At 42.3% G+C, this 23,207-nt stretch overlaps 1 protein-coding gene across 4 annotated transcripts in view; it reads left to right on the top strand.

The window, feature by feature from the left end:
• Positions 1–23,207, top strand: part of LOC135222616 (dynamin-binding protein-like) — a 334,340-nt gene that overhangs the window by 191,527 nt on the left and 119,606 nt on the right. For all 4 annotated transcript variants that reach the window (XM_064260713.1, XM_064260714.1, XM_064260712.1 and 1 more), the window contains 2 exons: positions 20,842–21,012; positions 21,785–21,906. In XM_064260713.1, coding sequence (XP_064116783.1) covers positions 20,842–21,012; positions 21,785–21,906 — 293 coding nt within the window. The remainder of the gene's footprint in view (positions 1–20,841; positions 21,013–21,784; positions 21,907–23,207) is intronic.

Consider the following 23,207-nt stretch of genomic DNA (forward strand, 5'->3'; position numbering starts at 1 on the left):
TGTTTTAGAAAATTGTTGTAGATTGGGACCATTGTCAGTGGTGTTGGGAAAGGAAGCAAGGGTGACCTGTTTTCCCTCTACCATCTCCTCGCCTTGGATTTTAAGGTTGTGGAGTTGTTGGGAAGCCTGGGATTACACTGTACCTGGAGTACCCTTCAGTTTTTTTATGGTTAGGGTAGGTTATGGTTTTTAGTGTAGGTGATGGTTCTATGGATTATCTGGTCTTAGCCCACGGCAAGGGCAAAATTAAAAAATTTTGTTAACTATTGGTGAACCTACATGGTTACAAATCCCTACTAACCCCACTGTTAGTAGGGACGACCCTGGCCATTACTGCCACGTCTCCTACAGGTGATGAGAACACCAACTAGAGGCAGTATTCACCCGCAGCTGCTCTCTTACAAGGTAAGGTAATGCAAAGATTAGTTAAAATGTGAGCACATTTTCATAAGCTGACCATGTACCCACTTTCCGGGTAGCGTGGATTCAGCTTTTTAGTAGTTTTTGTGTCACTTATGTGAAAATGATATTTTTATAATAAATAAGGATACACATATACTTACCAAACAATTACATAATCAGAACCTTCCCTCCTTCCCACCGATGGACATTGCGGCTCAACGAATTGACTGTAGTTAGCTTAGCAGTACCGAGGGCTCCCGAGAGTGGGCAGGACCTGTATCACCTACATGAACGATGGCAGCGACGCCGGCGTCAGGAAATTGGAATTTTTGACTGTCAGGTAAAGCTTTGTAATTGTTTGGTAAGTACTATATGGGAAACCTTATTTTATTATAATAAAAATATCATATTTATCAAAATGAAAATGAAGAATTCCTTGCATATTGCATACCTAATTTCAGTGATTTTGAAAGATGCACTGTTGGATAGGTTGTGGGATGTGCATTAGTAGTATACATTGCTACATACTTGCTGATGAATTCTGTACAGTATACCAAGTGCATGTAGTCTGAAATGAAAATATTAAAATTAGTACAGTACAGTATATACCAGGGGTCTCCAAACTTTTCAATGTAAGGGCCACATTATATATTTCCCACATTTATGCGGGCCAAAGGAAAAAAAATAAGTGTCAGTAAGTTAATTTCCTCAAATATTACAGTATAAACATGAAAAAATTAAAGCATATCTTGTTGGAAAAAATCAGGGTAAACTAAATAGATTCCTGCCTTTAGTTTTATGCAGCCAAATTAGTGTGACGAATGCTACTGATGTTTTGACTTCAAAATTTCATAGAAATCAGGTTCCAGATTAGATGAGCCAATTGTAAGAATTGATTTCAAATAATCATCGGACAAATTTGCTCGATAGTTAGATTTCACATACTTCATTTTGGAAAATGTTTGTTCACACAAGTATGTTGTACCAAAAATGGACAAAAAACTACAAGCAAACTTTATCAAATTTGGAAACTGATCTGGCTGCAGGCATTTATAAAACTCAATCAGATTTCCTTCTCTATACTTATCTTTAAGTCTGTCATCTGCCTGGAGATCAATAATTTCCATTTGAAATGGAGTTGGAAGATTTTCAGCATTGCAGTCAAATGGATTATGAAAGAGCCTGATTTCATTTGCTTTGGCATCAAGGTCAGCAAATCGCTCCTGAAACTGTTTTTTCATTTGCAAGTGAAGAAGGAAATTCAACTTTACTTTCTGCATGAAATTTTTCACAACATGGAAAATGAGCAAAATTCTTAACTTTCGCCTGGCCTTCAAGTAGCGCAAGTTTCGTTCTGAATGCCTTGACATGAACAAAGTAGTCACTGATCAAATTTGTTTTGCCTTGCAACTTCAGATTCAATTGATTCATATGACCTGTCATATCTGCAAAAAATGCCAATTTCCAAATCCATTCACATTCTGTTGCCAGTCGTGCGATAATTATTTTTTCAAGGCCACCACCCAGGGATTTGTTTGCCGGGCCAGATGAAATTATGTGGCGGGCTGGATGTGGCCGCGGGCCATAGTTTGGAAAGCCCTTGTATATACTATACTACAACTACATAAAATATTTTTCTTAAACATAGTATTTACTATACGTATAGTATTACATATTTACAGTATGTAGCATAATCTATACCAAATTAACAAAATTGAATAAATATGTCATCTTTTTGTTGTTGTTGTTGTAAATTTTCAAGTTAATCGTACATATCCACTGGAAACTCTTGGACAAGTTATGGGAGTTGAGATGCACATTAGATGTCTACAGTACACTTGATGTAGTTACAGGCAATAGTACTGATGAATTCTGTACACATATTAGTCTGTAATTAATTTGTATATATAGTACAGTAATATTAAAATTAGTACATAGTATGTACTATGTACGCATAGTAGTATACGTACAGTACAGTATGCTACGTATCTACTATGTAGTATAGTATAGTACGTAGCTCAGTACGTAGTGTGTACTTAGTATACTACTACTACTATAGTATACTATTACAGTATAAATGTATATGTATAACAATTCATAAAATAAGTGAAGAATTCCTTACCTAATTCCAGTGGTTGGAATTAGGTAAGGATGGAGTGGCTAAGGAGTATAGTGCGTAGTGTCATCTGCCTGTGATTGGGAGCCTGGAATGATGAGATGAAAATTATACAATATATACTACTACGTACATACTATACTGTAATAAATGTACTATACATAGTACACTTACACTGTAGTACATATATACTACTTACTATACATTTATATATGTACATACAGTACGTCTTTTGTAACACACAAAAAATTAAGTTGTACATAGTACATATAGTACATACTATGTACTACTGTAGTGAGGATAGTTTATTGACATTGAGGGGGTACATATTCTGGCGAGTTGGGATTTGAAGAAGGGAGGATCACTGTACCCTTATCTGATCCCATTGGAGAGGGTGAGCTGGGCTGGGTGGAGGGGTTAACTTCTGGATCTGGAATAATGATTTAATCTGTACAGTACACACCTACTACTATATGTAGTGTACATTTCTAAAATTTATAAGAATTTATAAAACCACTTGAACAAAAATAAATTGAAGAATTCCGTATTATGTGTATACTACTATGTGGTACAGTGGTACCTTGACCAATGAGTTTAATTTGTTCCGTGGCCTAGCTCGTACCTGAGTTTGCTCACACATCAAATCAATTTTCCCCATTGAAAATACTTAAAATGCCCTTAACCCATTCCAACCTTCAAAATTCCACCCCAAATTTTTGTTTCATGTTATTAAATAAGGAAAATATATTTCTAAATAACAAATATTGCATAAAAACATAATAGAAAGAGTATGCAAAGATAAAATAATAATGGTTTCATACAGTGTACAGGTAGTGTTCAAGTTACGATAATTCATCTTACGATAATCAGATTTTATGAGACCAAATTACGATAGCCTAATTTTATCCCATCTTTTAGTTAAATAAGTTCAAAAACAGCAAAAGAGAATGAGGAAAGTAGTTTTAACGTTATACTCGTTGCATAAATTTGTACAGCCATAAACAACCAAACGAGAAAAACATAATAGAAAGAGTATGCTAAGATATAATAATAATGGTTTCATACAGTGTACAGGCAGTGTTCAAGTTACGATAATTCATCTTACGATAATCTGATTTTATGAGAGACCAAATTACTATAGCCTAACTTTATCCCATCTTTAGTTAAATAAGTTCAAAAACAGCAAAAGAGAAAGATGAAAGTAGTTTTAACGTTATACTCGTTGCGTAAATTTCTACAGCCATGAACAACTAAACGAGAAACAACTTTTTTGCTAAGTAGAACTGAATTGGATAACAACAACATCCATTTGGCTGGCATTTCAACCATCATACGGTAATAAACAATTACTGTAGTTATGTTATAAATGACGTTACGTAGAATAGGACTGAGATATTTTTATGTAATAACTTTATTCACTATAGATATAGCAAAGATCAACAAAGACATGTATGTTAAATTTAAACCAAGTTGTAGCTGAAGCTGAGAAAACTGTTCAAGATGCCAATGACTTTTATCATGCATCGGCAACATGGATAAAACTCCCATAAACTTATGCCATCAAACACAACCTTAGATAAAATTGAGAGAAAATAATTTTAATTAAAACTACTGGGCTTGAAAGAACACATTTTACTGTTGTTTTCAAGCCGATAAAAGATGAATCGTGAAAATAGCAATCGGAATCACGTAATTTTATACATTCAACTTCCCTGTCAGATATATACTTAGCTATAGACTCCGTCGTCCCCGATAGAAATTCGAATTTCGCGGCACACTCTACAGGTAGGTCAGGTGATCTACCGCCCCGCCATTGGGTGGTGGGAATAGGAACCATTCCCGTTTTCTAAGTCAGATTTTCTCTATCGGCCGGGACATCAACATTGTTGTTGTTCCTCCTGATTTGATTTTCGTGTTTTTTCATCGCTATTGATCTTCTAAGCCGGTCTTTTTGGTGACGTATTGGATCTTTGGTTGGGCATACTCTTTAGTGGACTGTTATTTGGACTTGATTTTGGATTTTTCTTATAATGTCGGACTCTAGATTTTCGGTTAGAAGACAGTGTGTGAATGAGGGATGTATGGCGAGGCTACCGAAAGCTTCGGTAGACCCTCATACAGTGTGTAAGGGGTGTAGACAGAATGAATGCTCTGTATCTAACACCTATAATGAATGTGTAGGTTTGAATGAGGAAGAGTGGAAGAATTTGAATTCCTATTTAAGAAAATTGGAAATGGATAGGGCTAGGAAGGCTTCCTCCAGAAGCGTAAGTCGGTCTCGTTCTAGCGAGCCTATTAATATATCACCTAACCCTAAACATGTAATTACTTCCTCTGCTACTTCCAAGACTGCAAACCCGGATAAGGAAATTGCAGATCTTAAGGCTGCACTTCAAAGGATGGAACGTCAGATGCAAACTTTAAAAGGTAAGCGCAGTGATAGTGACGTAAGTGTACCCAGTGCAGTGGAGGGTGCGTCTGATCGGCTTCATCTCGCTCCCAGGCCTAGACCGCTTCCAAGCTCACAGGCCCAGAGGAGAAGGAATGTCAAAAGCCTTACGGAGGTTATGGAGAATCCCCACCGATCAGGCGTCCCCTCGGCAGATTCTATGACGACCCGAACTGCCAAGGATCGCTATAGGAAAAGCATCCTAAAACAGTGTTTTTCTTCATCGGATTCTTCACCACAAAGAAAGGGCTGGAGTTCTGACTAACTTTCACGCCCCTTGAAAAGTTGGAAAGCTCCAATGTTGGATTCAAGTCTGGAGTTTTTCCCTGAAGGATCTCCTTGCAAAAGGAAAAAAGCCAGGTATATGCCAACTCTCAACTCGGAGTCTCCTTCCTCCTCAAGACCTCCTTCACCTACATCGGAAAAGGAAGAAGAGAATGCTGCGGCAAAAATTCTACAAAAAATGCAGGAGCAGATCTCCTCTTTAGTAGGAGTTCTTACGAAGGAGACTTCCAGAAGAAAGGACTCTTTCCTTCCTATTACTCTACAGCTACTCCTCTCCTCGGACAGGAGGTAGAAAGAATGCGCCAAAAGTGCCAGAAAAGCCATCCAGGCGCAATGCGCCAGAAGAGCCAGATGCGCCAGAAAAGCCAGAAGCGCCAGAAGCGCCAACCTGGCACAATGCGCCAAAAGCGCCAGCCAGGCGCCAGAATTTACGATCGTCTTCCAAACGACATTTGAACAGAGAGAATTCTTCTAGCTTTCAGCGGGATCAGACTTTACCTGGCAGGGACTCTAGATGTCCCACAGGCGGCCGTAGCCCCTGTCAGGATAGAGCTTTTTCCATTGAGAACGATACGAGAGGACATCCTTCTTCTGACAGGAGAGAAAGACGTCGCACAGGCGGCCATCACTCTTGCCAGGAGAAGGAGAGAGTCTTGTTGCAGGATCAGCCTATCTCTCGTAAGGACGCAAGTTGTTGCACAGGCGGCCGTCGTTCTTGCAAGAGTGGGGTAGATGTTGCAAGGGACTCATCTCCTATGGAAAAGAATCAATCCTCTTCGGAGATTGAATTTGATTTGGAAGATGTGTCGGATTCAGAAGATTGTGCGGCAGCAGGCTTATCGGACTATAAGACGCTAGCAGCCCTCTTGCTTCAAGAGTTTGGAGACTCATTAAGCCCTACTGCCCCACCTTCTCCTAGATCTTTGTTTACCAGTACTAAGGTCTCAAAATCGTCCTCTCATTAAAATGAAACCAACCATTTCGATGAAGAAGGCGCTTCATTTTGTCGGAAACTGGTTTAAAACCAAGAAGGAAGCGGGGAGAACTGTCTTTGCCTGCCCTCCTTCCAAACTGGCAGGGAAGAGAGGTATCTGGTATGAGACGGGAGAATCATTGGGTCTTACTCTCCCGACCTCTGCTGATGCAGATTTTTCAAACCTTGTGGACGCTTCAAGAAGACAAGCCTTGTCATCAGCTAAGATCACATGGGGGACTTCTGAAATGGACCATCTCCTCAAGGGATTGTTTCATGTATTAGAAGTTTTTAACTTCTTAGACTGGTCCCTTGGGGTGTTGGCTAAGAAAACTCAGGAGTCGGAGTTGCTGAGCCCAGAAGTCCTTTATAGTGTTCTGTCCTGCATGGACAAAGCGGTCCAGGATGGATCAGGAGAAGTGGCCTCTCTCTTCGGAACGGGAATTTTGAAGAAAAGGACTTTATTTAGTTCGTTTTTAACAAAAGCAGTTACTCCTATCCAGAGGTCGTCCCTGCTTTATGCTCCGCTATCGGATCAATTGTTCCCTTCACAATTGGTAAGAGACATTTCCCATTCTTTGGCTGAAAAGGCCACACAGGATCTTTTGGCCCAATCCACAAAGAAAGTGAGGACCTCCGTTCCTGTGAAGAGAGATACAAGCACTCCTCAACTGCCCTTTCGAGGGAGTTCCGCTTCTAGACCCTCCTCTAAGAAGAGAGGAATACCAAAAAGAGGTAGGTCTGCATTCAGACCTATCAAGAAAGCCAAATGAGATGCCAGTCCTTCAAGCACCGGTAGGAGCCAGACTTCTGAAATTTTCAGAAGAATGGGCTCTGAGAGAGGCAGACAGCTGGTCTCTATCAGTAGTAACGAAGGGATATCTTATCCCCTTTCGAGACAGGCCTCCCCTAACGACGACCCCGAGGGAACTGTCGGCCAAGTACAGGGACCCTGCCATGAGAGAAGCACTTTTAAACCTTGTAGATCAGATGTTGCAAAAGGAGGCCATCGAATTGGTCCGGGATCTGCATTCCCGAGGATTCTACAACCGTCTTTTTCTGGTTCCGAAATCCTCGGGAGGGTGGAGACCAGTTCTGGATGTGAGTGCTTTGAACCATTTCGTAGAGACCACAAAGTTCTCTATGGAAACGTCCAAGTCGGTTCTTGCGGCTCTTCGTCCAGGAGATTGGATGGTCTCACTGGATCTGCAGGATGCTTACTTTCATGTTCCCCTGCATCCCTCATCGAAGAAGTTTCTTCGATTCATGATGCAGGGCAAAGTATTCCAATTCAGGGCCCTGTGCTTCGGCCTTTCTACAGCTCCTCAAGTTTTCACGGCCATAATGAAGAATGTTGCGAAATGGCTACATCTGAAGGGGATAAGTATATCTCTTTATCTAGACGATTGGCTGATAAGAGCAAGATCAGAACATCAGTGCTTTAAGGACCTGGAGATGACTTTGGAACTCACAAAATCACTGGGATTACTCGTGAACCTCGAGAAATCACAATTGATCCCCAGACAGAACATAGTCTATCTGGGGATACAGATGGATTCTCGGGGTTTTCGGGTTTTTCCATCGCAAGAGAGAATTGCTCGAGGCTTAGAAAAAATCTCAAACTTCTTAGGGAAAGAACGGAGCTCGGCGAGGGAATGGCTCAGTCTATTGGGCACCCTTTCCTCGTTGGAGCAGTTCGTTTCCCTAGGGAGATTGAACCTCAGACCTCTTCAGTTCTATCTCAGACGAATGTGGAGTCAGAAGACAGGAGATTTGGCAGACTCGTTTCCCATTCACCAGGAGATAAAGTCAAACCTGAGGTGGTGGTCAACCCCATTAAGAAGAAACGAAGGAGTGTCCCTCTTGATTCGGAACCCTCTCCTAGTGTTGTTTTCCGATGCCTCGGAAACAGGTTGGGGAGCAACATTGGGTCCAAAGGAAGTGGCAGGTACCTGGACGAAGGAACAGGTGGCACTGCACATCAATGCAAAGGAACTCCTGGCCATTCATCTAGCCCTGGAGTACTTCGAAGCGGAAGTCAGAGGAGTGGTAGTCCAAGTCAACTCGGACAATACCACTGCTCTGGCTTACGTCCGAAATCAGGGGGGAACTCACTCTTTCTCACTATACGAGATCGCAAGAGATCTATTGACCTGGACAGAGGAACGGGGCATAATACTTCGGACAAGATTTGTTCAGGGAGTGAAAAATCTAAGAGCAGACAGATTGAGCAGGAAGGACCAAGTACTTCCGACAGAGTGGATGCTCCATTCAGAAGTCTGCAAAGAGATTTGGTCCCTCTGGGAAAAACCTCAGATCGATTTATTTGCCACGTTCCTCTCCAGGAAGATGGACAACTTCTGCTCTCTAGAAGAAGATCCCAGAGCCATAGCGATCGATGCTTTCCTTATGGACTGGTCAGGCATAGACGCCTACGCCTTTCCCCCCTTCAAGCTGCTGGGGGAAGTGCTAAGAAAGTTTGTTGCATCGAAGGGAACAAAACTGACTGATTGCTCCCTTCTGGCCTTCCCGAATATGGTTCACAGAGGTACTGGAATGGACGGTGGACTTCCCCAGATCTCTTCCAGAAAGGACACATCTGCTCAGACAACCCCACTTCGAGAGTTTTCACAAAAACATCCAAAGTCTCTCCCTGACTGCCTTTCGACTATCGAAAGACTGGTCAGAGCGAGAGGCTTTTCTAAGAAAGCTGCAAAAGCTATCGCTAGAGCCCGCAGGTCCTCTACCTTGCGGGTCTACCAATCGAAGTGGGAAGTTTTCCGTAGATGGTGTAGGTCGAAGAAGCTGTCCTCTTCCAATACCTCTGTGACCGAAATCGCCAATTTTCTTCTTTTCTAAAGAGAAGAGTCAAAGTTGGCTGTATCGACTATCAAGGGATATAAGAGCATGCTCTCTGCTGTTTTTAGAAACAGAGGCCTGATTTTAGAAAATAATAAAGATCTTCATGATCTCATTAGGTCTTTCGAGACTTCCAAATTGAGATCTTCTATTCCCCCGAGTTGGAACCTGGATGTAGTCCTCAAGTTCTTGACTTCTAACAGGTTCGAACCTCCAGATAAAATCTTGTTCTGAGATCTGACGAGAAAATGTATATTCCTGTTAGCCCTCGCAACTGCTAAGAGGATCAGTGAATTGCATGCTTTGGACTCTCGGATGGGTTTTAAGAAAGACTCTGCTGTGGTTTCTTTTCAACATCTATTCCTAGCAAAGAATGAAAACCCTTCTAAACCTTGGCCTAGAAGTTTCGAAGTCAAGGGACTCTCTTCCCTGGTAGGTAGAGAGTTGGAGCGGTCTCTTTGCCCTGTCAGGACCCTGAAGTTCTATCTAAAAAAGAAGTCACAGCTTCAGGGATGTCGCCAGTCTCTGGTGTTCAGTAAGAAACCCCAAGAGACCTATGTCAAAGAATGCACTGGCGTTCTTTGTCAGGAACGTGATAACAGAAGCTCACAGGGAATGCCAAGAGAACTCCTTAAAGCTGCTTAGGGTAAAAGCTCACGAAGTCCGTGCAGTTGCAACTTCCCTATCTTTTACTAAGAATATGTCAATGAGAGACATTTTAGCAGCAACTTATTGGAGATGTAATTCTGTATTTGCATCCCATTATTTAAAAGACGTTAAGGTAACATACGAGAAATGTTTTTCTCTTGGCCCGTATGTATCAGCAGATACTATGCTGGGACATGGAGCGGATGCTGATCCTTAAATAATTTTGTTTTGTTTACTTTAATGACTATTTGTAACAATATTGGTGTTGAGTTTTTTGGGTTGCTTGAAAGGATGTTCGGGGATGACACCTTTCAATCGTAGTACTAACCCGACGATAGGATCAGGTGATCGGGATCAGTGTTGTGCTTTATGAAAATGCCATTAGGCAAGGTGTTTTGTCATGTAAGTGGATAGGACCCCATTGACAAAGATCCTAAGGTTCTGTCGCGTAAGTGGGTAAGACCCCTTTGACAGACCATCAAGAACTCTTAGCATGAGGTCACTACCTCGCTGAGGCTCTTGAAGCGATGCAGGCTCCTAGGCAGTAGCCATGAAGTCTTTCGCTAACACAGGTAGGAACCAAGGTTTTTTATTTTTATTACCTACAATGTATGTTGTTTTCTTGTCTATTCAGTAAAATTAGCTGTCTCTTACCCTCCGCCAAAGGTGCCAATCAGCTAAGTATATATCTGACAGGGAAGTTGAATGTATAAAAATGTTATTGTCATGATACAATAAAGTTTTATACATACTTACCTGGCAGATATATACTTAGCTATAGACTCCGTCGTCCCCGATAGAAATTCGAATTTTGCGGCACACTCTACAGGTAGGTCAGGTGATCTACCGCCCCGCCGCTGGGTGGCGGGAATAGGAACCATTCCCGTTTTCTAAGTCAGATTTTCTCTTGCACCTGTCTCCTGAGGGGAGGCTGGGTGGGCCATTTAATCGTATATATCTGCCAGGTAAGTATGTATAAAACTTTATTGTATCATGACAATAACATTTTTTTTACTCAATAAATATGTTGCTAACATAATATGTAAGCGTAAAAAATAATTTAGTTCACAATCACAATGAGTCATATTCAAGTCATATTTTTACTTCAAAACATGTTGTATAACTAAAAATTCCCTTGTCTAATATAAGTCAAATATCTAGATATTCGTTTATTGTATGCTAACTAGAAGCAAGAAAATTCGCTCAGAATTGAGTTAAATAAGGCAAAAAACTCATATTCACCATCAGTTGATTTCCGAACCAAAACATTGACCACTGTGTTAGTAGTATTTTTAATACAATAATATGGGAATACATACAGTATTAGTGGATACAGTGAAGTAATGTATAACCTTTTAAAAGATTCATGAAAAGATGTATATTTACTTTTTCTTCTTTGCTTATCTTAATTTTTGTCACTACACCATTTAAGTAACAGTGGCATCTCAAGCTCGTACCTCAATTTTTTGCTCGTGTAACAAGGTATGATGAAGGACTTGAATCTGGCATCAGGGACCGATGGATGGATTCTGAGTCTTTGCTACAAATTTTGCCAACTCTCTTTGCCGATGCCAGGGCAAGCAGAAAGATGGTCTTGAGGGTCAGATTCCTGTCTGAGGACTCTTGAAGGGGCTCATATGGGGCACAAGTCAGGCTCTGCAACATGAGTAGAGTCACGTTCCACTCAGGAGGCCTGAGACCCCTGAATGGGCAAGACCTCTTGAAGCTCCTCATGAGTAAAGATGTCTCGAAGGAGGATGAGATATCAATACTCTTCAGCTTCAAGACTAGGGCCAGTGCGGCCCTGTAGCCTTTTACAGCTACGACAGAAAGGAGCTTTGTATGGTGAAGGAAGACGAGGAAATCCGTGACCTGCTGAAGAGTGGGTTCCAATTGGAGAGATACCCCATCTGTGACACTAACCACAGAAGACGGCTCAATTTCCCCTGTATACCACTGCAGAGGAGTGGCTGAGGTATCCTGCCATCTTTGTTGCTGCTCAGCAAGAAAAGCCTCTCACTTGCAAGAGATGGTGGATAATCTTCAGTCATGAAGATAAAGGAATGACATTGCTTAGTGGTACTGTTCAACGTGTGGGTGGTGCGGCAGGTTCTGCCATGGGGGAATCTCTCTCGGTGCCTCGGAGAGAAGAGCCCTGAAGGTCAGGATACCAAATGGCCTCACCGGAATCATCCAGAGATTTGGAGTGATCACTGCTTGAATCAGGCTGAATGGGGGAAAAGCGTAAACTTCAAGGTTGTCCCATGGATGTTGGAACAGGCCTCTGCAGCAGCCCATGGGTCCGGAACAATGGAGCAGACGGTCTCTAGCTTCCAGTTGAATCGGGTGGTGAACAAGTCTATGACTGGACACCCCCATAGGCTGAACAACCTTTCCACCACATCTTGGTGAAGGGACCAAGCTCGGTCCCTACCAACTGATCCTGGTGGCTAAGCTTGTCTGCCACCACTCGTGCACTTGCACTGTCAACTGATGAAGCGCGAGAGAGGCGAGTCCCCCTTGCTTGTTGACGTATGCCACTACTGTGGTCTTGTCGCCAGGAAGGCTGCCTTGAGTTCCAGGACGTTGATGTGAAGGTGCTTGTCATGAAGGTCCCACACCTCTGCTTTCAACAACTCCTCCAGGCGTGCGCCCCATCCTTCAGTTGATGCATCTGAGAAGAGAAGCATGTGTGGAGGGGGAGTGGAGAGATCCACTCCTATTATGAGGCTCCTCACCTCCTGCGAGAGGAAAACAAGAAAAGACTGAGGGTTGCAGGACTGGGACTAGTACTCCCTTGTCTCCAGTGGAGAGACCAAAGGTGAAGCTGCCCATGAAGGACCAGCTTCTCCAAGGACAGCAGGTGAAGGAACCGTCTTGCTGCCTCCTTAAACCTGTTGATACGAGAGTATAAGGGGAAGACTCTTACTGCTACCGTGTCAATCAGCATGCCCAGGTACAACGTCCTCTGCTTAGGCTGGAGATCGTACTTGTGATTTATCAGGATCCTTAGATCCTGACAAAACTCAAAGAGTTGATCCCTGTCCTGTTGTAACTGCTTGCCAGGACCAGCCAATCATTGAGATGCCTCAATAGACGTATCCCGTGCGAATGTGCCCAAGCTGAGACCTGGTTGAACACTTGTGAGCACCTGGGGAGCAGTCAAGAACCTGAAACAGTGCCCTGAATTGGTAGACCATCTCTCTGAGGACGAAGCGGAGGTACACTTGTGGGAGGACTTGTGGATGGGTATCTGGAAATATGCATCCTTCAAGTCCACTGTAAGTATGACTGTAAGTATTAAGTCATTCTCCCTGATAAAGGCAAGCAGTGATCGTGATGTCTCCATCTTGAACCGAGTCTGGTGAGACATCACTCCCTTCAAAAAGGAAGAAGGCTGGGTAGTTCCTCAGGCTCCCTTAGAAGCATTTGTCTTCTTCAGGGCCGAGGAGGTGCTAGCTAGACTTGATGGTCTAGCTGCAGTGGAACGCGAAGAACCAGAGGTGTTCACCCTTGCCTGGTGGACAAGCTGGTCTTTGTTGTTGTCCTTGTGCTTGTCCACTGCAGCATCCACCTGTTCTTTGTTGAAGAGAGAGGTGGAACCAAGCAGGAGTTCGTTATGTAAAGCCAGTACCGACTCTGGGCCAAGGAACCTTGTCACTCTAGAGAGGACAGTGTCGCATCTCTTGACCACCAGGTTTGCCGTCTGGGGGCCAGGGAGGAGATAGCCCTACGACCAGACTGGCACAGTCTCCTGAAAGCTGAGTCTTCCCTGGGACGATGACCTAGACATTGAAGGACCACAGTCTAGTCAGGAGACGGCCTGAAGAGCTGCCATCGGAGTAGCCTCAAGCATCACTGCTTACACTGTCACTTATCAGGTACTGCAGCGACAGACCGGAACCCAGTCAAACTGGGCCCGGGTCTATCTGTTTTGTCGGTAAAGGCCTCTCCTAGGGCATGTAGAAGCGCCTCTGGCTGGGTAGAGGAGGGGGAAGCAGTTTGTCCAAACGATTGGACCTAAGAGAATTTTCTTGCCCGGAGGCAAGACCATTCACCTTGTTCAATACACCTTCAGCCAAGCCCGACCACATTAACCCCGTCAAGGCCTTGGGTTCTCTCTTGGGTCCCCAAAAGGCTTCAAGGTGAGGGGAGCGTTCTCCACTAGAAGAGGCAGTAGTCGCTTCCCCAAGATCATTATGCTGATGTATCAGCGCTACGATCTCTGCAAAGGTCCTCTGAACTTTGGGGGGAGGGAGGGGGGGGGGGTTGTCAGAGTCTCTGGGTAGAGGGCCCTTGAGCCCTTCAAGAAACCAGTCCTCCCAGTCAACTCTCTCTTAAGGGAGAACCTCATCAGACCCCCTAGATCCTTCCCCAATGATGTGGGCATATGTCCAGTGGGGCCATATAACCCCTCCAGGAACATAGGCCCCCCTGATGCTGAATCCCAAGGAGAGCACTCCAAGGGATTCCTGCTATTTGCCTTGCCCCTCCCGGTGTAGCCCGACAAAGTAGAGGGAATAGGAGAGGAGGAGAGGATGCTCTCATTCCTTCGAACAGCACCGCTGTTGGAGGGAATGAGTAGCTTCCTGGTGTTAACCCTGTGGTGACGACAAGGACGTAGGTGTAGGAGAGCCTCGGCGAGACATGCAGAGGTTCTTGCCTTGCAGCAGCAGCGTCATGGATACCGGGGCTGTGGCTACCAGCAATGCTGGCAACAGCGACTCTGCTAGCAGCCTGGCGAGAATACGCATCATCCTCATGACGCATCCCAGCCCTCTTTGAGGCCGAAACCTCGTGTGAAGTGGGCTGTACAGGGGACTTCCTCTTAGTTTCTCCAGATGTCTTGTTCTGAGGAACAGCAACAGTGACCCTGCCCCCTTAGAAGAACCAAGCTTGGTCTTCACAGGTGGGTCCAAGCCACAGCTTGGTCCCTGCTCTCGCCCTGTGCTACAGCCATGGCGAGGAGGAAGTTCCCCTTCTTTGACTGTGGATGTACGTCCTCCCTTAGGTGGTCATACTTTCAGAGATGCTCGTGAACGAGACTCCAACATGGTCCCTTTCCCTCGAGCAGCGCCCTTGGGAGCAGAGGCTGGAGAACGAAGCTTGGTTCGAGCTCCAGAGGCTCCTAAGACCCTGGTCCCTGGGGAAAGTGTCTTGTTTCCCACTTCTGAAGAAGCGGGAGGGCCAGCGAGAGAGCCAACTGCTTCCTCCCCGAAAGGAGGTGGCAGACCCTCAGAAGTCTCGAGGCGAGACTTCTTCAGGGGCGGAGATGCTACCTTCCCCTTCTTAGGATGTGAAGCCTTTGTGGGGGGGGAGGAGAGGAAGCGGAAGACGAGGACAAGGATGAAGACGAAGCTAAAGGCGACGACACCTTCTTGGATCTCTTCTTCTTCTTCGATCTCTTCTTCTTCTTCGCCTTCCTCTTCGACAGCGTCCGCAGTATAGTTGTCAGGACCCCCCAAGGGGTGGCAGACGACTCAGTAGGTCAAGGAGCTGGTACATGTCAGGTCCAGAGATGGGAGCAGGAACAGGTGCAGGTACAGAGGCAAGAACAACAGTGGGAATGCTAGGTAGTGTCACCTCTGTCACGACCAGAGGAGACAGAGGGACGGTAACCCTTGGGATAGGTAGCAGTGCCACACCAAAACCAGCGGGAGGAGGCACTGCAGTGACAGGAACAGGCAGCTGGTAGTTTGGTAAGTGTGATCTGGACACCATTACTACTGCAGGTGATACATTTGTTGGGTGGTGAGACCAGACCAGGTGAGGAGGCATGTAGTAGCTGGGCAGCATCACTGTGGTGATGATGGAGGTGACAACTGCATGCGTTACAGCACTGCTAGCACCTCTCTTTAGGTGTGCTAACAAAAGTATGGATTGACAGAGTGCCAGCCAGTCCCAAGGAAGTCCACACTTGTCGTAAACTTGATACCTCACCTATGGAAGCAAAAGTCAGTTAATTGGGGAGTCCCCCCTTGTTCCGAAGGTGTACCTTTGAAGCAAGGGGAAGCCCCTAAAGGAGCGATCCCCAGGTCTGCGACCACAGCCCCCCTCTTCTTCCCTCTCCAACTTGTTGGAAGGGGAAGAAGAAGCGGAAGCTCCTCCAAAGGGGTGACAGCAAGTACGGGTCGATTGCCGGAGAGAGATAGGAAGAGGTAAGGTTAGGTACCGGTACAGATATAGTATTCCTGAAATATTTCCTCCCATCAAACTTCCTCCACTGCACAGTTTTATTCTCACCCCTACATCTCCAGCACACAGAGTTTGAAGTCGTCTGCGGAGTTTCTATGAGCCTTGAGATCTGCCGCCGCCCCCCCCTCCCTTCAGGTTATATTGCATCGATGGACGTAGAGTCGCTGTTACCAGCGTTCCTGTAGATGAAGCCATCGAAATTATCCTCGAAGGCGTTTACAGGGACCCCTCCACCTATCCACTGAACATTCCCGAACATGCCGTTCGCTCGCTGCTAGAAATTTGTACCAAGAAGGCCCCCTTTGTCAAGCACCATGGCCTTATGTATGTACAAGTCAACGGTGTTGCGATGGGATCCCCTTTGGTATCTTGTTTGCAAATTTCTACATTGGCATGGTAGAGGAGTAAGTCTTCAGGAGCATCAGGAAGCCTTCTATATATGTGAGATATATAGATGATACCTTCATCCCAGCAGAAACGATGGAGGAGATCAAGGAGACACAACAAGCCTTTCACACCCACAGCTGTCTGCCTTTTGCTGTCGAACATAGCTGTGACAACCGTCTCCCCTTCTTGGACGTACTGATCAAGTGGAAGGAAGGTTCGTTTGCCACAAGGGTCTACACAAAGCCTACAAACCTTGGCATGTGCCTGAACGATGAGAGTGAGTGCCCTGAGTGTTATAAAGACTCCACCATCAGTTCGACATGGACAGATAGTCATTAGGAGATGGAACATACAGCCCAGGTCCTCATGAACAACAGACATACTAACTGCAGAATCCAGGACGTCTTCAGAAAGAACATGGAGAAATGGTACTTACAGGAACCCCAAACCCCAACCAAACACCCCCCCCCCCTCCTCCTCCCCAGAATATTAATTTATTCTAATAGGTAACCATTCATTTTGGTATAAAGAAGATGAACAAGCCCTACAGGAAATAATCCAGAACCATATCCCCCCCCATCAATAGCAACAAGCAGATCAACTTAGTCATCTTCTACAGGAGTAAGGAGACATACAACCTTATTATGAAGAATAACCCTGTCCTGCTGCATGATCCCTTGAAGTTTAAGCCATTGCTTCCTGATCTCTCCTCACAAGAAATTGGAGAAGTATGAGGAAGCTATTGGTTCTCACGAGTGAACAGAACTGACAATGCAGACATCAATAATTAACTCACCAACAGTTCTGGGTTTGCTTATAAGACTCTTTAAGTCAGGTGTATAAGAACTAGTTGCTCTGCTATATCATGTACAAAATTAGAGTGAAGACTGGAAGAATTTGAAAGATGTTAGTGCCCCTCAAGGGTCAATACCAAGTTGTATGTATTGTTGATATTTTATAATGGAGGAAGCTACAAAGATGTACAGAAAGAAGAAGCTATATTCAGATAACTTTGTTTTAATAGCAAAATCAGAGGATGGGGTTCTAGAAATGTTTAAAAGATGGAAGAGTGCACGGGGGAAGAGACTATTGTAAGTAAATGTCAGAAAAATAAAGGTGAATGCAAAACAGTATTGTGTCAAAGGCACCAACTAATTTTACAAGATATCTTTAGTATTACAAATCATTAATGTATGAAATGTGAAAGAGGAACAAACCATATAGAAAGGAAAAGGATCATGTTTATGGTGGAAGGGCAGGCCTTATGGGAAGTAAAATATTTCTGTGACCTTAGTGAACATTTTGATTGTGAAACTATTGTTGAAATGGCAGTAAAACAAAAATAGCAAAATTGTGGATGAAGTATAAATAGTTTACTGGAATGTTTGTGAAAAATTGTATCAGATTAGTGAAAGAGCAAAAAAGTTATAACTACAAAATACTGAGATTCATAGATGAATTTTGTTGATAATAAGTATATTGCAGATGAGGCTGTAGATTAATTGCACGGTGTTCATAGTGCACAATATAGACTGATATCAGAAAGATTGAGAAGCAGGTACAGGTGGCCCGCGGTTAACGGCACAATCACTCAACGGCGAATCGGTTTTACGGCGGTCGTCAAAAATATTCATTAAAAAAATAAGGCATTTAAGGTATCTTTACGGCACAAATTTCAGTTAACAGCGCCGCTAGCGCCATTGTCTAACGAGTTCATACATATGTAGAAATGCCATTCAGACCATAAAGGTTATGCAAATTATATTAACAAATTTTATGGAGAGTTATTACGTAGGTATTAGGGTAAAATATATGCCTCTGACGCTGTTCTATGCCGAAAATATCGAGTTACATAAGTGCAAATTTGGCTATGGATGTCGATTCATAAATGTTCAAACTTTTGTTTAAAATGTGTAGAAAATGTATTACGTGAAAGGCATTTTTATTTCTGTACAGAAATATGATACAAAGGCAGCTTTTGAAACTGCCCTTCACGTTATCAAATACGATGTTTTTTCATGTTCTTTCTTGTAATCCGCCGTCTGCCGCTCTTCCGAAAATATCGATATAAAAAAAGTGCAAATTAGCGACCGATGTGTCGATTTTATAAATGTTTATGCTTTTATGTTTAAAATGTGTATGAAAATGTATTACGAATAGGGTATTTTTATTTCTGTGCAGAAATATGATAAAAAGGCAGCTTTTGAAACTCCCCTTCAAGTTATCGACTACGATGTTTTTTTCAAGTTCGTTCTTGTACGCCGCCGTCTGCCGCTCTTCCGAAAATATCGAGTTAAAAAAAGTGCAAATTTAGCGATCGATGTGTCGATTTTTCAAATGTTTATGCTTTTATGTTTAAAATGTGTATGAAAATATATTACATAAAGGTATTTTAATTTTTGTACAAAAATGAGATACAAATTAAGGCAGCCTTTGTAACTACGCTCCATGTTGTCATGGGATGGTTTTTCATGTTCATTCTTGTCCGCCAGTTCCGAAAAGTGCATTGTGTTATTTTATTAATTATGCATCTTTTCCATAAATCCTTTAAAAGTTATACATTATTTCACTGTATCCAAGAATGTTATATGTATTCTCATATTATTGTATTTTAAAATACTACGGCAAACTTAAGCCCGTATTCCGCGGAGCGGCCAATGTTGTGGTTTGAAATCAGCTGATGAATACGAGTTTGTTTCACCATAACGCAATTCTGAGCGAATGCTCTTGCTTCTAGTTAGCATAAACGAATATCTATATACTTGACTTATATGAGACAAAGTTATTTTTCCTTATACAGCGTGTTTTTAGGTGGAAATATTTATTGAATATGTCTCGTTGTGAATGTGAACTACTATTTTTTTCATTAACAGATTACGTTGGCGGCATGTTTATTGCATAAAAAATTATGTGATTCCGTTCGCAATAATCCTTTATATCATCGTAATACGAACTTTACGTTATTTATCTTACATCGGTGTGAAACCAACAGTAAAATGTGTTTTTTCAAGCACAGTAGTTTTGATTAAAATGATTTTATCCCAATTTTATCTACAGTTGTGTGTGATTGGCAGACGTTTACTGCAGTTTTATCCTTGTTGCCGATGTATGATAATAGTCATTAGCAGCCTTGAACAGTTTCTCAGCTTCAGTTATAACTAGGCTTAAATTTAACGGTATATTTCCCGATTGATCTTTAATCTATATTGATCTCTGATCTATAGCGAATAAAGTTATTACATTAAGATATCTCAGTTCTATTCTATACATAACGCCATTTATAACAAATACAGTAATGGTGCACTGTAGTACGATGATCGAAATACAAGCCAAACAGATGTTATCCAGTTCGGTTGTACTTAGAAAACAAAACAAAACAAAAAAAGTCGTTTCTCGTTCGGTTGTTCATGGCTGTACACGTTCACGCAACGAGTATAACGTTAAAACCATACTTTCATCATTCTCTTTTGCTGTTATTGAACTTATGTAACTAGAAGATGGATAAAGTTAGGCCATTGTAATTTGATCTCTCATAAAATCGAACTATCGTAAGACTAATGATCGTAACCTGAACACTACAGCTACCTGTACACTGTATAAACTTTATTATATCTTTACATACTCTAGACACCCACATGTACTGTACAGTAAATTCTATAGTTATATACTGCATAAATATAATTTTACTTATTGCGCCATTGTGGGATTACGGGGCCTTTGACTGGTATAGAGTTTCGAAAGAAGGTGTGCGGCGGCCGTAGGCTTTAAAATCGCTCAGCGTCGAAAATCGCTTGGCGTCGGTGGCCAGGAACGGAACCCCTGCCGCTAACCGAGGGCCGCCTGTAGTCAGAAAAGCAGTTAATAAAACAAAAGAAAGACGAGTAGTACACTACGAAGGGCTTTAATTAGAGAAAAAGTGTACATGACAAAAGAGAGTGGAAAAAATTCATTCCATTTTGCCATTGTGATGTAGTGATGAAGGGTCTCCTTCCAGTGAGTGATATTCTTTAGTATGTATAGTAAAGGTAAATTCAAGATGTCTTTTACCTTGTGAATACAGTGGACCCCCATTTTCGCGTTCTCCGAATTCGCGTACTCACACAGTCGCGAATTTCTCTCTGGAAAGTTTCCCTGCATTATTTGTGGAAAATTTGCATATTTGCAGTATTTTTTTTTATGAGAAATATCCACAAATTACTGGTTTTTTTCATCATAAAATGCACTTTTTGTGATAAAACTTAAAAAAACCAGGTATAAAAATTTTTAGTGGGTTTTTCTTGAGTCTAACTAACGGTTGGGGGGGGGGGGGGGGGGGGGGGGGGGGGGGGGGGGGGGGGGGGGGGGGTCTGGTACGCATCCCCTGCAAATACAGGGGAACCACTGTTGTCTGTTCTTGACTAGTAGTTTTACATTTTAGTTGTGGTTGGTGTACTAGTACATTATGTTAAAATGAGAGGTTTGTGTTTATGGAACTAAAATTGATTTAAATACCTATAATGTTTTTCATCTTCTTGTATCTTCTTGTAGGTTGTAAGTGTTGCAAAAAGGCTTCTTTCTCATCTCGATAGTGTTGCATATGAAACTGATGAGAATCTGCGAATAGGTCGAGTCTTCCTACTATGTGCCCCTGATCTCTGTGACGTCTACAAAATCTACTGCTCAAACCACAATGTTGCAGCAGAGCCTTTGCTTAGGAAGGTATGCTGAGTTTTATTTCTTTCTGTAGGGTTTCTCTTGTTTGTTTAATAGCTAATGCTGAAGTTGTCATGTGTAAAGAGAATAGGGGCTTAAAAGAGTTTGTTTTAATTTGCTTGTGAAAAATATTTGAGTGTAATTTTGTAATGTAAATAGTGCTGCTTAATACTTAGAGGCTCATTATAAACAGCAAGCCCAACTAGAGATTAAGCCAAGAAGAAGTGTTATATAATGGAGTTTTGAATGGTATTGTTTTTAATGCTTATCATCATGACTAGTGTTAACCTTCAGTGAAGTTTTAGGCTGTCACCAAAGTGTTATTTTCTCATAAATGTCCTGTTTAACTTTGATGATATTATCTAGGTGTTAATTTTCTACTTGAATGGGCATCTTGGCATTAAGTTCATGTCATATGAGATCATGAAGAACCTTGTCACTGTTGATCTCTTATTGGGCATTGGAGATTATTTTTGAAATGTTTTTATTTTTTAAATACAGTTTTCTTGAAATAGGGAAACATGGAATTTAAAAGAATATCTCTCTCTCTCTCTCTCTCTCTCTCTCTCTCTCTCTCTCTCTCTCTCTCTCTCTCTCTCTCTCTCTCTCTCTCTCTCTCTCTCTCTCTCTCTCTCTCTCTCTCTCTGTCGTGTGTGTAGGGAAGAAGGAGCCTTCACAGTGAGGATATTTAGTGAGAGAAAAATAGGTTAACCTTATAATATAATAGTTGACACATATAAGATGGCTCATTTCTCTTTTATTTATTTTTTATTTTTAGTATACAGAAGAAGCAGAACCTGCAGCATTTCTTCAGTGGGTGTTAAATGAACTTGTGCAGCACAAAATTCAGCTGATGGATATGAGATCCGTTCTTATAAAACCTGTGCAGAGGGTGCTGAAGTATGTATACACAGTATTTCAGTACTTTTAGGATTCTGTTATCTAGAAATATGAAGAAATTTGAAATCTATGAGTTTAGTGAATATACAAGAATATTTTATAATATATTTCAACCTTGTGCATATGATAATTTTGTATTAAATTTTTTTGCTGAGACAGTATTCATGCCATAAGATTAATTGACATAAGCAACATGTCTTTTTAAAAGACACTGAACCATTGCGTATAGCATCATTTGCATGACTGGCATACGGGTCATTAAGATGATGCTTAGTTTGACATTAGTCATTGTTGAGCAGTCATAGTTAGGATACCCCACAATACTCAGTTCTCTTTCTATATTACCTTGAACTTTCGAGTCATCTCCTAACATCTTTTGGTAATCAAATGTTCTATGAATCTTAAAGTAAATTCTGAAATATGGTGTAAATTTTCAAGTTGAAATAAGTAATTGTGTTGTTTTATTCAGTTTTTGGAAGTGCTGTGAAAATCTTGAACGCATCTGCTAAGGGGGCATAGAATGGAACTGTTGATAACTGCCAGGATTGGGCCTGAATTTTTGGAAGTACCCAATACTTTTACTTTTGTTCATGACACTTACCTGCCAGATATATATATAGCTGTATTCTCTGACGACCGACAGAATTTCGAAAACTCCCGGCAAACGCAGTGGTCGGCTAGGTGGTTAGTACCCATTCCCGCCGCTAGGACGGCGGATACCGGGAACCATTCCCATTTTCTATTCAGATTTTCTTCTGTCGCCGGCCGGTCGGTAAACATCTGTTTACAGACCTCCGCTTAGGATTTCGAAAACTTCATTTGTCACTTGAGTATTTGGATTGTCTTTTGGTTTCGGACTTGGCTTAGTGATTTGGCATACGCTATTGTGGGGTTTGTATTTTGATTTTGGCTTTGATTTTTTCTTAGAATTGAGATGTCTGGATCTAGTTCTACTAGTTTCAGAGTGTGTGGTGTAGAAGAATGTAAGGTGAGGCTACCAAAAGCCTCGGTAGATCCTCACACAGTGTGTGTGAATTGTAGAGGGCATGTTTGCTTGTTGGATGATAGGTGCAAAGAATGTGAAGTGTTTAACTGATGTCGAATGGAAGGCGTATGAATCTTACATTCGTAGACTTGAGCGTGACAGAATTAGGAGGTCTTCCTCCAGGAGTGCTTCTGTTAAAAGTCAAAGTAAAGTTGCTCAATCTAACATAAATGTAGAACAAGTTACGCATAACCCTATAATTTCTCCTTCAGATAAGGAAGTGATTGTTACCGAAGGGAATGCCCTTTCTACCATT

The sequence above is a fragment of the Macrobrachium nipponense genome, chromosome 8 (genome assembly GCF_015104395.2).
Source record: "Macrobrachium nipponense isolate FS-2020 chromosome 8, ASM1510439v2, whole genome shotgun sequence".
In the NCBI taxonomy this organism is placed as follows: Eukaryota; Metazoa; Arthropoda; class Malacostraca; order Decapoda; family Palaemonidae; genus Macrobrachium; species Macrobrachium nipponense.